The sequence below is a fragment of the Misgurnus anguillicaudatus genome, chromosome 1 (assembly GCF_027580225.2).
Source record: "Misgurnus anguillicaudatus chromosome 1, ASM2758022v2, whole genome shotgun sequence".
Classification (NCBI taxonomy): Eukaryota; Metazoa; Chordata; class Actinopteri; order Cypriniformes; family Cobitidae; genus Misgurnus; species Misgurnus anguillicaudatus.
In genome coordinates this window covers 15,335,058-15,351,771 of record NC_073337.2, presented here as the reverse complement: position 1 = coordinate 15,351,771, position 16,714 = coordinate 15,335,058, and the positions used below count along the sequence as shown (strand labels likewise).

At 38.1% G+C, this 16,714-nt stretch overlaps 1 protein-coding gene across 3 annotated transcripts in view; it reads right to left on the bottom strand.

The window, feature by feature from the left end:
- usp6nl (USP6 N-terminal like) overlaps positions 1 to 16,714 on the bottom strand; it is a 64,735-nt gene that overhangs the window by 38,504 nt on the left and 9,517 nt on the right. The window contains exon 2 of one of the 3 annotated variants that reach the window (XM_073867052.1): positions 15,766 to 15,851. In XM_073867052.1, the coding sequence (XP_073723153.1) occupies positions 15,766 to 15,769 (4 nt within the window). In that variant the 5' untranslated portion in view covers positions 15,770 to 15,851. Of the gene's footprint in view, positions 1 to 2,432; positions 2,745 to 6,126; positions 7,053 to 15,765; positions 15,852 to 16,714 lie in introns of those variants that run through there. The other 2 variants (XM_055189922.2, XM_073867051.1) reach the window with 2 other exon arrangements.

Sequence of the window (16,714 nt, the reverse complement as noted above, 5' to 3'; positions counted from 1 at the left end):
ACCCGGTCATCAAATAAAGCATCATCAGTAACACTAAATCATACATAATGTAAAGAACATTGTGTGAAATTATAACCTTGATATGTTTAATATTGACCGAGTAAGGTTATGTCAAAGACTGAAATCAATGTGTTAAATTAAACTCTCATGCTTGCAATATATTATAAAACTTAAGCCTGTATTTCACACATATGGTCACAAATGCATGCACCTTGGCTGAATATTTTTGATCTTAAACGTTGTCCCTTTCTTTTTTAGTGCAAAAAAGTATACATTCAAACTGAAACAACAACAACAACACTGGCTCTAGTCTACCCAATAGTAAGTTTGTCCAACCAGATGCATTATTTGGGGAAAAAAAAATTCTTTTGCAATTACAATTGGTACCACAGACACAGCACAAAAAATAGGAATGGTAATTCCAATTTCTTATTCATAAAAAGTAAAACAAATATATAACCATATGAGCGTTACACTCAATATAGCATTTTCTTTTACATACTAATATAAGACACACACAAGGTGAATTCATGCTGCTATTAACATGAACACAGACTCATTAATCTATTTGCCCTTCTTTCTTCAATCAGACTCGTCCTGCTTTCTCTCTCTCTCTCTCTCATCAGATTGAGTGAGTGTAATGTTAGGGCTGATTGGAGCCACACTCACCTCACCTCCTCTTCACTCGTACATCATTTCACCCTTATTTCATTCTTAATGGAAGACAGGATTGAGCGGAGACCAAGGGCACACGGGTGGAAAACAAACCAAATGTTTGACAGTTCAATTTCTGCCGTTTATTCCCATTACACTTTTGGTGTGATAGAATGCAACCTTTCACAACCATTGCGAACCTTTCACTCATGTTTGTGAGTAATGTTCACGAAAATGTATTTGATTAACAGCCGATTAAATTAATGAACATTTATTCAACACAAACTTTAAAAAACATTTAACTGTATGCACAATAGAGGCGTTTGGCTGCTTTACGTTGCTATACAAATAAACAACCAAAAGTGTGTTAAAAAAGTACGGGGGGGGGGGGGGGGGGGGACAGTATTTCATGCATTCTGACTTATTAACAAAGTTTAAGAGTTATAATCCTCATGCTAAACAAATGCAAAGTGTCAAAAAAACAGTTGAGCATGCGATGAAGTATTTTCTGGGCCAAACTCTTTCCTACAAGTTTCGGAAAGTTTTTTTTTCGAACATGGGTACTCGCTACGTCTAATTGACGCCGTTTTCCTTTTATGGGCACTTCAAGGGCTTGACTTTTATTTGAAGAAAACGGAAAGACTACGAAAGACTCTTTGGACATATGAAGGATGAAATACTACTCTATAGATAACTAAGATTAACATGAGAGTGGCCGAAACAATGTGTGTTATGTTTATAATTGGTTTATGTAAACACGCACAGACATTTTTGTCCATTTTGTGACATAGCCTACAGCAGTTTTTATTCAAAGCTTTGGTATATGCAGATGTTGTCTGGTATCTTTTTAGAAGCATTCAGGCCTTGAATACTTGAATATGCTGCTGAATACTGATCAGTTAGGGATTATATAATGTTTAATAATGACTAATGTATGTTATTATCAGAAACTGATATGGTACAAACAGTGGTGCATTTTTTTGGTGCTGCCTACCATCTGAAAATATTAACTTGAAAGACATTAACCTGTGATGACGTCTGATGTCTTTGATATTTCTCAATATGTGACCCTGTCTGTGGAATCCAGAATAAGTCTCAATCTAATTATAAGATTATGAGCATCAAAGTTTAGAGTTATCCTCTCTTATTTTAACAAAAAGTGATTCCAAATAAAAATGTTAACGTCCAGCAACACAGTGTTAGTTTAAGACTGGACGATATGGCCAAAATTTTGATACGGTATAAAACCGATAACAGTATAAATGTTAAAAAAGCCTTGGGATAAACTGCAAACAGTGCCTACAACGAACCGATTTAAATCCGATCAGGTATTCCATTTTCCTCACCATCCTGGAGAGTGCGGCTCATTGTTGCTAAGCTACAAAAGACGCCACAGGAGCAGGCTTTGGAAGGAAGAAGCGCCTTTTTGGACGTGACATGTGAACGGCCACGGGATGCTGTAATGTATATCGAAATATGTTTAGAAACCATATCACCGTTATTGAATATATATATATATATATATATATATATATATATATATATATATATAAATATATATATATATATACACACACACAGAGATATATGGATATTGAATAATTGTCCAGCCCTATTTAAATATATAAGATGACACATTGAACATTGCAATTCACTCTTTTACTCTCATTTAAAACAAGATAAAAAGCAAACTAAGCAACCAAACCTCAGAGCTGATATTAGAAAGACATAAAACACAAATTCTCAAAACATAGGCTTTGAGAGTTATCATTTCTTACCTGGCTCAGCCTCTACAAGTTCTGCGTCATTGCAATTCAGATTTCTGGTCTGCATGAGTGTGACGAAAACACAAAAACACTACCTATCAGATTTCCCTACACTGCATGTTGAAGTGATCTTTTACTAGCTTTACGAAAACAATCCAGTTTTTGTATCACTCAGAACACGACTGAGATACAGCAAAAGAAAGAAAATAAATTGGAGAAAAAAGGGAATGGTGGACAAATATGACAGCAAGGAGGAATGGAGGCAACGAGACGCGTCCTGACAATACTGCTGTTTGTTTACTTCAGAGAAACGTCACACTTCAGACCCACACGCTACATACCAGACTGACTAACAAACAAGAGCTTCTATTCAAACACACACACACACACACACACACACACACACACACACACACACACACACACACACACACACACACACACACACACACACACACACACACACACACACACACACACACACACACACACACACACACACACACACACACACACACACACACACACACACACACACACAGGGTAAAGTCAATCTCATAGGAACAGAACATTTTCTCCTGAACTTAAATAAACGTTAAATATACTTTATAATAAAAGTCTTTTGCTTTAAGAAAAAAAGACCTCAGTAATCTTACTAATGTTGTTTTAGGACACATTTTAACAAACTTTACACACTATGGGGTGGTTTCCCGGACAGGGATTAGCTTAAACCAGGACTAGTCCTTAGTTTAATTACAACATATAACTGGTTTTAACAAACATATCTCACTAAAAACATTACTTGTGTGCATTTTGAGGCAAAACAAAGGGCACTGATGTATTTTAAGATATGTCAGTGCAAGTGGTTTTCAGCTTGAACAGCTCTTACATTTATTTTAGTCTAGGACTAGTCAAATCCCTGTCCAGAAACCGCCCCTATATGTTAACTATGTGTCCTTGTTTTTGTTTCTTCTAAGCATTTGAGGAGAAACCTTTGAGGAGTTGATACTTAAAAATGACACAAAACCCAATTGTTTGTTCTTCTTTAAGCCTTACATTTTTGTCTAAAATGAAAACAATATTCTATATGGACAAAACAAAACACACAACACAAAACTGGAGGAATGAAGATGATGAATTATTGACATCTGTGCATCCTTTTGTTAACTGACTGATCTGAAACCTCTTTATAACAGCCAATCAGGTGTGAGCATTTGCTTTTGTCACTAAAGAACAGCCAATAGGCTTTATGCCCAGCTGCGCTACTTCCTGAACCTCAGCCAGCTCCCCGTTTCCCGTCCGCCACCATTGGACAAACCGATTAATCCAGGTGTGCCTGACCTCAGTAGTCACAACAACAATAATCAGACACACCTGGACTAATCAGTCTGTCCAACAATGGCAGACAGGAAACAAAGAGCTGGCCGAAGCCCAGGAAGCAGTGCAGCTGGGCATAAAGCCTATTAGATACAGAGCTACTATTATGGCTCTACAATGTTATGATATTTAAGCACAAACCAAATCGAACACTGGCAACCTTCATATAGACATATTCATACTGCATATTTAAAATGAAAACTAAGCTATGAAGAGTTGGTTGTTTAAATTCTGACTGTATCCAATCGAGTCACTCGCACAGGTTTATGTTTTTCTTTCCAGTTCCACCCAGTTATTTTCAGTCACAAAGGTTGCACTGTAGTGCTCTGCTTGCACATTGGCCAAGCGGTTGTGGGTACTACAAGCACAAAAATCAAGCAAGCCTGCACTTAATAATGATAAACCATCTAAGCACATTGGATATAGTATTTTTTAACATGACTTCTAATTCTGGGTACTGAAAAACCGAACAACAGTAAAGGGCGTTAAACTGCTTTTAAATGAAACACAACCACCTTAATAATTCATAGACTATACTTCCTTAATAAAATCTCCTTTGGCAAACATGCGCCTATAAGTGTTTCCATGAGCTGTACTGAGCACAGCTTGCAAGGGAATTAGATGGATTATTAAATTATCTGGCTGGATCGATAAAAGTTTCAAATCATTGTGAAATTGAAAGCATACAAAGACAATACAAAACAGCCGTCTGTTTAAACTATATTCAAAATTGCAGAAACTGTTTATTTAAAGGCACAGTCTTTATATTTTGACTCATTCAATCACCCTCATCTTGTTAAATAAATCTCTTCTGTGGATCACGACTACTAGTACTTCAGGGCTCCAGACTGCCACAAAATGGTGGCATTTTACCACCAAAATTTGAGAGTGTGCCACTGAATTTTACATCTAGTTGCACATGTGCGACCAGTAAATTTGACTTTTTTTGTGACGTGACACTGAATTTGAAACAGCACATTGTACTTTCTACATCTAGCATTAACGTATTTATTAGTAATACAGTGAAAATTAGTAGAAATGTGAATATTTGGTTAGCATGTTGATTTACGGTGTGTGCCCCTACATTTTCTGGTTGCGCCCCTAAAATTTTCAGTTGGGGGCAACTGTGCTCCTAGTGAAAAAAGTTAGTCGGGAGCCCTGTACTTAAAAGTGACATCGATCATGAAAACAATGATGTGTGGGTTTACATTTTTTTGTGTTTGGTTATGGCGGCATTTGGAGGTCTGACTGGTAACAGTTACAAGCGCTTGTGGTCCATAGTAAAGACTGGGGTTGTGTTTGACTGCATGCTGCCCTGCACCACGGCTGGTCTGCGCAGCCACAACGCTGCGTTGTAAAGTCGAACACCTCTCACATCACTGAGGACTATGGCTTTAAAAGCATGCAGTGATCTTCGGCTTCACTTTGATAAGACAAATAACAGTCAGGTGCAAAATGTACAGCACCTCCACAAGTTTAATGCGGTATCATCTCATATTTAAACTAGGGCCGTGACAATCACAAAAGTACAATCACCCCCAGCGAGATGTCTTCAAGTTCATGGCGAACGGACGGTTTGGACTACAGCACTCTACTTCCTGGTTGAATGATGTAAAAGCAAGAGCGTTTGACTAAGCTCCACCCACAGGAATATGTCAGTCGCCAGCTAAGCTCAAACGGCTCTGCTAAGCTGCTGTCGAATCACAACCCACTAAACAAACTACACAATCAGGACTGGCTACGTATTTCTGAAGGAGGGACTTCATAGAACAAGGAAGACATCAGCCTGTTTTTAGGACAGTGAAAACAGCGCTATAGAGATAAGTAAACTGTGTGAAACATTAACACATTTTATATTGTGAACTGTAAACACAAAGCTTCAAAAACACAGAAAGAACGGGACCTTTAAGTTTCCCTCGGTTAGAGACACAAAGTCGTATATTGTCAAAAATGTAATGTTTTATGGAATATTTTCACAAAATGGAAAACTGCAGCATGTACATTTTTCAAAATGTCTCTGTTTGTATTGAACGGATGAAAGGAAATTATAAGTAGCGAATACGATCTGTCATTTCTAAGCAAACGATCCTTTCAATAGCATATAAAGCAGTTTTCATCACTAGACAAGACTTTACCTTGACTGCAGCCAGACACACATAAACATTATAGCACCATACATACTCCCCCTGTTTCACACACACCTCAACACCTGTCAGATGTTCACTAGTGCAAAAACCACAAAATTAACCCCAGCAATGACTAAAAGCTATAAAACATGCCATAAGACATGCATACCCAAACGCACTTTTGCTCATTTTAACATACACACCTCCAAACCTGCTGGCAGCACGACGGCGAGAGGGCGACACCAGCTCCTTAACAATCTGAAGGACCTGCATGTTCAGATGAGGGTGGGGCCAAGATGTAAATAAAAGGTGTGGCTGGGGGCGGGGTCAGCGTAGAACAAAGCCTGAAGAGACTTATTCTTGCCATTTTGGTAACACTTTGCAGATACACAAATACAACTGCGGAAGGACAAAAAACTACAAAACTGTTTGCCAAGATCACGTTGCAAAATACGCATCAGATGAGAAATAAAATCAACAACCAAAAAATACATTTTTGGAAGACAAGAATTATAAAGTAAGTAGTTCCCTTTATCAAAAATGCAACTTGCTCCTATCACAGAAAGAAGAGACCATTCATTTTTCTTCACGTAACATATTTCCTCTTCCTCTTCTTTATGTAGTGTCTCTGGTACTACTATCTTCTTGTTTCCATTAATGTCATTTATCGGTAAAAAAAGGCAGTAAACATATCATTGAAGCAAAAATGAATTCTTCTGCATCAGTCTGTCTTCTCGTAACTTCATAATTCCTCATCAAATCCGTGCCGGCTTCAAGATTTAAAAACCGCATTGGACCCTGCAGAAATAATCCTGCAGAATCTGCTTCCACCACTCCAAGCCCCTGTGGTCCAAACTCGAGGGTCCGTGTCTCTTTTCTTCATCGCTTACATCTTTTCTCATTGCTTCTCTCTCTCTTTCTCTCTCACACGTTTCTCCTCCAATCAGATATGCTGTGAATCTTCTTGTTTATTGCACTCATTTGTAGAGACACACAGTCTGGCTCAGTCTTCTGTAACCGCAGTGTGTTTATGTGTCAGGTAAGTGAATACACTTCTCTATCTACCTCTGTCTCTCTCTGTTGTAAGCATCCTAATCGATACCAGGACAACTCTCCTCTATTCTGACTCTCTCTGCTGTTTATTCTTCACAGCTCGGCTTGCGCTCTGACAGCTTTAAATTAGAGAGCATCTGTTACAACAGCCCCTCCCCTTAATTTCTCTCCTCTGTTTCTCATTGGTTCAGCACACGTTTAAGGGTGTGAATACGAAAATGTTGTTCTGATATACAGGGGATTGTAAATGTGACCAGTCGTCTTTTATTCTAGTGTAGATAGTAGGGATGGGAATCATAAGGAATATGCAGAAATGTTTTGGTTATGATTTTTTTCTTAAGATACAGACTCTCTCAATTCCCTTTGACAGATAGATGGACAGACAAATAGACACAGAAACAGATTTAAATTCCCACAATTGGATTTTAAAGACATCTATTATGCAAAATTTGGACATAAATGTGTCCGCAGTGTGTGAACCATACAATAGAAAAAAATCCACCCACTAATTTATCCCATTAAACCAAAGCAGTCTCATTAGACATGCCGTTTTGATTCTCCTGTTAATGTGACATCACACTGATAAAGCCCCGCCCACAGCCACTATCTGATAGTCCTGCATAACCATAGTTCCTGCCTTCGGTGAGTTGCACGCTGCCCGCTATATCTCAATAGTGAGATACTAGGCCTGTCACAATAGCTACTTTTCATAGGTCGGTTAATTGCCCCAGAAATAATGGCGATAGGTGATAGTATTGTCTATTAAAGACCATTTTATGTCACTGATTAGATATGACCATAAAATAGCATACTAATGCAAGTACATTCTTTTTAAGAACACAACTTTGATTTTAAGAATATTAAGATAAAAAATATGAACTATGAATATGGAAATTAAATTGGAATGTAATTAAAAAAGAATATTATAAATATTTAAAACAAAAATAAATGTATGCATTTTAATTTTAAACAGCTAATAGTGATTGCTCAGTATAAATCCAAGCTTCACAGGGTTAATTGCTTTAGACGAGTGTTGCTCTGATCACATCTGACTGTGATATGCGCCATTACACGGAGTCACGTTTATAATAGCTACACCTCAGATCTAAACACTGGATGTTATGGTTATGTTTCAGATGACTTTTTATTTGTATAGCTCTTTTCATTGCCTCTGTCAGAGTAGACATGCTGGCTTGTTTACGTTAATTTCCTCTCCTCGCGTTGGAGATACGGGTTGTAGCTTTAAAACCAATTCCAGTCGGATTTATTATTTCAAACTGTATGTATTTACCAGAAAAACATGAAATTTCAGCTTGATTAGCTTTATTTTCGCCTGTCACTGTTCACTTTCTCTGAATCAAATTTAAAGGTCCAATAGCATGAAAGTCTTTTTTCATGTTTAAGTGCTACAATTGGGACCCCAGTGCTTCTATCAACCTAGAAAACGTGAAAAAGATCAACCCAGTAATTTAGTTTTGGTAAACCATTCTCTGCAAGCATGTGAAAAAAGGGTCATTGAAATTTGCATCCCCTTATGATGTCATAACGGGATCTTATTATAATAATACCGCCTCTTAATCTGCACTATCCAACCACAGCACTGACATTTAGTGCAGAGAGAAAGAGAGAGAAAATAATTGACAGCAAAATTGAGTTTCAACTGCAACAAACCACCATCATCGTGATCAGTGTTTGCATATTTTATCAGCTCATTTGCATTTTAAAAGCTACACCAAAAACGGCACATTTTTGCTCACACCTACAAAGTGGAAATTTTATCATGCTATAATAAATTATCTGTGGGGTATTTTTAGCTAAAACCTCACATATGTACTCTGGGGACACCAAATGTTTATTTAACATCTTAAAAAAAGTCTTGTGATATGGCACCTTTAAAGGTGGAGTCTGTGATTTAGAAAAAGGTAACTTTAGCCTGATAACATGATATGCAATGCTGACTGACAGGAAACATGTATTACCATATTTTTCTGACCAAATGATTAAATCATTTTATGGTCCTCCTTTCACAGACAATATTTATTTCATTATTCACCATTTAACATAGTGATTGCTATAAGGATATGAGACTTTCAACCAACATTACAAATAATGTTTTTGTAGAAAATCACCTATTACACCTTTAAAATGCACAATGATTGTAAGTAAAAAATAATCAAGCCTAATTAGGATCATAAATGTGGCCAATCATCCTTCTTTACAATATTTCTCACAAGAGTCATTTCATTAGCACACACTAAACATGTGAATCTTATGTCACTATTCAAACACACACCCACAAAAAGCCTTCGAAGCATTGGTTTAATCATACACCACACCAAACTCTACAGTAACATTACACATGCGCTCATAAATAACTAAACACATATAACTATGCACACACACCCCCAAGCATGTTATCCATCCACCTTTACCTGTCTGATATCGCTCAAGGGCAGAATGTTATCATGGCATGCTAATGCAGTGTCTGTGTGTGTTCGAAAAAATACTTAGCATGTACTCTTCACATTAATCAGTCACTTCATAATGGCCTCATTAGTGCTGAAACTGTCAAAAACACATTACAGTAACATTACCTCAGTGTTACATCATAACCACACATCACAAAATAACACTAGTAAACTATGTCTAAACCATAAGAATCGTGTGACTGGTTTTAACCACAGCTATCACAAGACTGCAGATGTACTCCTGCAGAACCCCTATGCAAGTTCAGCATTACTGCAACCAGTAAATAACACCTTTAAAATCTTCCCAAGACGTTCTGTAGAGTTACTGTAACCTGCAATTTCAAAGAATGCAGGACGTTTATGATAAACAGATAGATGACCAAACTGAGAAGTTGGTAGGCAGGTTAGAAGGTAGGTAGGTAGACCGACAGTCAGACACTTGGCTCTCTGTCAGTGTGAACTTTTGGGAAACTAAACCCTAATACTGCGTTCACACCAGCCGCGGTAGAGGCGTCAAGCGCGAGTGATTTCAATGTTAAGTCAATGTTAAGATGCATTTACGGCGTGAATTAGGCATTTAGCACGGTAGACGCGAATCCGCCTCATTTGCACGTTTAGTTTGCACGAATGACCAGAATTGAGCATTGCCATGGGAAACGCACGAGTTGAAAAATCTGAACTTTGGCGAAAAAACGCACCGCGTTAACCAATCAGCAAATTTTCACGTGGAAATTCTCCCATGATGTGAATTTCCACGTAAATGACTGGAATTTCATGCGCGGCTTTCACGCGCGAATGACACGAGTAAACTTAAAATGTTCAAGCGTCCAACTATGTGCGAACAGCGCGTTTTTGCCGCCTCTACCGTGTTTGGTGTGAATCCAGCATAAGGGTGCATGCACACAAAAGGCATTTAAACGCGGCTAAAAATGCCAGGCAGACGCCGACTGTAGGCGCTTGCCTGCTTTTTTTAGCAGAGCGCTTTGGTTGCTATGCTACTTTTGCTTTGTTTATCAGTCGTTGCACAATGCGTCGGTTGGTTGTTGTGATATTTGTCCATCCCCTCCTCCACTGTGATTGGACGACCGAGGGAGAAGTGACACTGACGAGTTGAGCATTTTACCAAACGTTGGACATTTTTCAACTCTCGGCACTCAGTGCTGAACGCAGACATAACCCACTAGCAGCTGGCGTTTTTTAAAAGCATGGTGCTTCCATTAAAAACAACTGAAAACATACACCGGACGCAGGCGTTAATGCTTTGGTGTGCACACTACCTAAAAAACACAAAAATCTTGTGTCATACAAAGTGAGAGAGAATGAGATAATGCAAATTGAAACACCAAACAGACTTTCTATCTAATCAGATTTCTTCCATCTGACTTTAAAAATGATTTCTGGTCTCGATCCCGATCAGTGAGGACTGAGCAGAACTGATCTGAAATCAGAATTTCTACCGCAAGATCTACTCACCAGCATCCTCTGTGTGTCAGATGATTATAGTGTGAATGTAACAACAGCCTTGTTAACTGCATGGTACAGAAAATTATTCAAAGCTCAAGGTCAGATTTACAGACTCATACACACAGACACAATAAAATGTAATTGCTACAGCATGCTTACAGTTATGTGCATATAGGATTAAGATGAATGATTTCTTTTTCATAGATTTCTTTTATTCACTGTTCTACTGGTCAAACACCTCATACAAGCCAGATAGAGAGAGAGCGAGAGAGAGAAAGAGAAAGAGAAAGAGAGAGAGAGAGAGAGAGAGAGAGAGAGAGAGAGAGAGAGAGAGAGAGAGAGAGAGAGAGAGAGAGAGAGAGAACAGTGTGTCACATCCTGTTTGCCAATGTCTTGCAGTTTTACATGCAGTGTGAAAGATTGCTCAGTTTTAATTGGTCGATTTAACTGTTGGATTACTATGGCATATTCTTTGTTTAGATGTTTGCATTGAGTGCTGGTTTTACAGGACGTGAAAGATAAGAGTTTGCTTCTTTAAAAAAGTCATTTATGACTTGTTCTACAGGGCAATAGTCCCACATGGCCATTCATTTGAATATCAGCATAAAGTCAAGCCCACATTGTAGCTTATTTGGAAAGAGACTTTCTTACTGTCACGTAAACCGACCAATCAGTGTTAGGTTTTTATGAGCTGGTAAGAAGCAGATAAGAAAACCCCTGTGATCAGAAATTCTGTTCATGCAGAAGCAAAAAATGTTCATGTATATTTAGTGTTTAAAGGAAAACAGCACAGTTTTTCATGTTCTTGCCTCAACTTAGACGAATTAATACATACCAATCTTTTTTCGATGCATGCACTTCATCTTTGTACAGCGCGTTGTGAATGTGTTAGCATTTAGCCTAGCCCCATTCATACAGGGATGAATTTAGAAGCCACCAAACACTTCCATGTTTTTCCTATTTAAAGACTGTTACGTTATAGGATTAAATATGGTGGCACAAAATAAAACGTGGCGATTTAAAAAATGAGAACAATATTGGATGGCGAAGAGCACTTAGTTTGAATCACTTCGACCTCGGGCCCAGTAATATTGACGGAAGTTTAAACCTTATGTGTTTTTTTAGTCTTGATTTGGCCACAACTTTCTCTGTGTTTTCAAATGGAATTATTTTTGGTGATAAATCTTACATTTACACATATTTTAAGAAAATGCTTTGAATTTTTTTTTTAAACTCAACAATCTACCGTGGGCAAATTTACTACACTTCTGTGTTGTTAGTGGCCAAAAAAGACCACTAAATTAAACTGCTGTAAAAGTGTATCAGAGATAAAAAAAAATTTTTAAATCTGTTAATCAACCTCAGTACTGATCAAAACTACCAAATGTTTACAAAAAATCCATGATTTTAACTCTTTAATTGCCAAGTTCATAAGTGGTGTCACTGATTTGAGGGGGGAAAACACAAAATGACCGATTTTCAATATAAAAAGTGATTGTGGACTGGAATTTTTTTTATACCTTTTTCACAATCTTGGGCATGTAAATGATTAGTACTTAAAACATTGACTTTGATGTTTGTTTAGTTTTTGTGCAGCATCAAATTTTAGTTTTTACTCCCTAGGTATGTATTCATTCGTCTAAGTTGAAGTAAGAACCTAATAAAATATTAAAAAACTGCAGTTTTCCTTTAAATATCATGTGTGCCAAGATTCTTCTCATTCTTTTAGTTTCAATGCCATGTAGCTTGCGCACTCTGGCAAAACCAGTAAACCGTTCTTCCTCATTTTCTCAACCTTATCAACCCTGTAAGAATGACTTTCTCTATAGCAAAGCCACCCGACTGCACAAGTTGTTTTACATTTGTGCATTAATTGGGGGGGGGGGGGGTGTTTGGATTGGGTGTGAAGAGAAGCACCATTCAGGCTAGTTTCAAATGCAATACTTAGAAAACAAGAATTGTATGCATAGTTTACCACAAATCTGCAGGTGCAGTTTGCATGTGGGTGCACCTATGAGGAAGTACAAACTAAGCGTTTAGCAGCTGACTACATGTAAAAGGGGAATACAAGGTAATTTCTATTTTGCGGTCAGGCACCTATGAGTTTCATGTACGTGCTCCTGAGTCAGTCAGTCAGACACACACACACACACACACACACACACACACACACACACACACACACACACACACACACACACACACCTCTTAGCCTTGAACAAGAGATAAAGTATCACAGCAAAGAAAAAACATCATACACTTTCACCATTTAAAGCATTAGGCCAAACAAAACAACCATTGTTACCCTTGTCAAGGTAACCTAATAGTGCTCCAGTTCAGACAGTTTTTGTGTGTGTGTGCAAACTAAAAGGGCACGGATCCATTTCCTCATGTTCCACTGTTTACTGTGAAATGTAATCACATTCCTGAGTGACTTCCTTCCTGTGATCATCCATCTAAGTTAACTGTGCAAACACACCCACATACTCAACCTCGAACCATGGGCATCTGGGTGAAAGTCACGTGACATGCTAAACAGGCACGTTTCTTTTATTACTCAGAGCTTTGGATTGATTGATGTCTGCTGAACAAAATACTACAGTAGCCCAAAAAACTATTTGCATACCTTCTTTAAGTATAATGACACTTACGCTACACTTCAACATGCATAAATCCAATTGCATTAAATAAAAGATTTAAACAAGTGACTTTTACAAAAAGCACTAATGTTCCCCAGACGTCACACCCTCGGACCATGATGCATAAGGGTAAACTAAATTTAGCAAACTTCAGCAGGTTTTAAAGTCATATGATTGGTCGAATTTTACAGAACTTGCGTCGTTTTTACTGTCCACTTGGAAACAAAGCCGAACTGTGATTCGTAAGTTCGGCCGTAAATCTGAATGTCCGTCTATGCAAGATTTTTAAAACTATTTATTTATTAATTTTGTGTTTCCATTACTTTTCTAAAAAAATAAATCTGTAGTGCACAGTGAAACATTATTAATAATGTTTGGGATTTTTACGCACCCAAAACACAATTATACCAAATTTTCACATCTGTAATAAACTCTCCAGGTTTTCTGTTAGTATTCAATGAGCATCTGTGACTGTATGATCAATAAACCCAATCTTCAGGCAGCCGGTAAAGCCGCCATATGTCACAGTACATTACGATTTAGATCAATCATAAGCTGTGACCCAACCTTTCATAGATTATAAAACATGAGATGCTGCTTGAGGGGGAAATTAAAAACCGCATCTTTCTCTTTGGCTTTTAAGGTGCTTACAAATGAGTCCATCATGGATGATGCCACGTCCCTCATTAGATCTGCCACTCATAGGGGTATAAGCAGGGGGTAATTGGGGTAATTAACTCAAGACAGACCTACACAGACAACATCCTCTCCATCAATATCAAAACAACTCATATACAAGGTCAAAAAATAGTTCACACTGCCAGCAGTCATCTCTTGTACAAATAAACAACAGCTGAAATTAGATAAGAAGAAACAGAAGCTAATAAACAAGCAGCGGTATTATTATCTTGCATCAATTTGTCTACACCACATCCACGAGAGCTGCCAAGGACACACACAGACACGCTACACGTGTGTAGCTGTCCAGCTATTTCAGGTGCCTTCTATTGTGGCTGTTTATGGTCTTTGTGAGATTTCCTGATTGATGTTGAAGATGAAAGAATCAAGACCCTGCTGAGTCAAGCATTAGATGTGAAACGAAAAGACGAAGGCATGCAAAAAGAAGGCGGGAAAAGATGTGTAGAATTAGCTCAGACTTTAAAGAAAACATGAATACACATCAAAGTTGTGTCCAAGAACATGTACATCTGTAAAGTGTTTAGTAAAAAGTTTGCAGAGTATCATTTTAAAGGAAAAGTTCATCCAACCACACTGTACAAAAAGATTTGTTGGTTTAAGTTAAAAAAGTAAATACCTGGTTGCTTTAAAAAAAAAAAAAAAATTCCTGATCCCATTTTCCAAACGTTAGTTTGTGTGTAATGTTGCTGTTACCGTGGGTTCACACCAGCCGCGTTTGAGATATCAATTCGCGTCTACCGCGTCTAGTTTGCCACTTGAACATTTTGAGTTTACTCGCTTCATTCATGCATGAAATTCTAGTCATCGAGACATTCACGCGGAAATTTGCATCATGGGAGTGCTTCTGCGACTCCGCTCGCTTCTTGTAATCACGTCACTACTAGAGCAAACTCCTGATTGGCTAACACAGCGCGTTTTTCCACCAAAGTTCAAATTTTTCAACTTGCGCGTTTGCCACGGCAATGCTCAATTCGCGCCATTCGCACAAACTACATGAAGGACCTTCAGACGCGCGTCAAGGCGTCTTCACATTGACTTAACATTGAAATCAATCGCGCTTGACGCCTCTACCGCGGCTGGTGTGAACGCAGCATTAGAGCATAAATAATAACTCCAAGCTTAAAGTTCACTGCCAAAACTCAATTGTTTGGTGATTGTTAATGGACTTTTTCCAGTGGTAAGTTTGTGTTTTTTCAGTATAGACATGCATAACGTAACCGTAACGTCAATAGCAGAACTTCAGAATAACGCTAGCATATAGAATTAACTAGCATAATAGCATGGTAACAATCTTGTAATTAATTTAATGTGTAATTTAATGTTAGGGCGTACATTTCAACTGTGACGTCACAGTGTGTGTTACGTTGAGATTGGCCTGTTTTTCAGCTGCCTTTGCATGCACAAAGTTTACATAAGGAGGAGGAAACAATCGCGTTTGAGGCTCACGATATGTCATTACCATGTACAGAGCACCTTTAAGGGCTGTGGTGTTATGCTGATGATATATGTATGTACTCACTCATAATGTGATGCTGGGTGTTGGTAGGGGTGTGAGCACCGGGCAAGGTTCTTCTCAACAGCTGTTCTCCTCAAGGAACTCATGACCTGTACACATAAAACAAACACCTTTAAGTGCCTAAATATACGTGTTTGGTGTGATTGGCCCCATACTGATGTCAAAAATCAACCAACCACTTAAAAAGTAATTAAATATGTCTACAAATGATACTACAAAAAAACATTCACAGAAAAACAGAGCATTCCAGTAAGCCAGAAAAATGTGCTGACATGTTCTTATCACTAAAAGAAAGGAATGATAACATTCAACCATCCAAACAAGATTTAATGTTAAAGCAGATAGTCCATAAAAACAACATGTTGCTAGAACTACGCTTCTCCGAGCCGTGAAAATGTCAGGTTGGGGCGCTTTAAAAAACAATGTTTAAAAAAATGAACAGAATATTTAGAGTCTTTGGCAGGTCAATCTGTAATTATGATAAACTCCCAGTATCATTAAAATCAAGTGGTACACAAGACGCAATAAAAAACTCTACCCATCCCCAAACACAAACGATGATGATATCAAGAATTTGACATCAGCCTCCCCGCCATGACCCAGTGTAAGAGAATGAACTGCTACACCCACCCTTCCTCGAACTCCTTTATTCACGACAACTAATAACCCCTCTCAGTATCACACTACCCCTGCCTACCATTCTCTATAGTAGAGTAATGATTACTTTCATTGTATGTTTGTGTGTGTGCGTATGTGTGTGGATGATACTAATCTGAAAGTGGTGGACAGCAGTGAGAGGAGGTAATCACTGTAATAAGATGATGCAGAACGGGCGGAGGTGACAGGAAATGATAAGGGTGACCAAGATGGGAATAAGATCTCTTCCTTTCAGATGCTTTTAAGATGAGCAGTCATTTACAGTTCAAGGAATGGTTTCCAATTACAATTATGT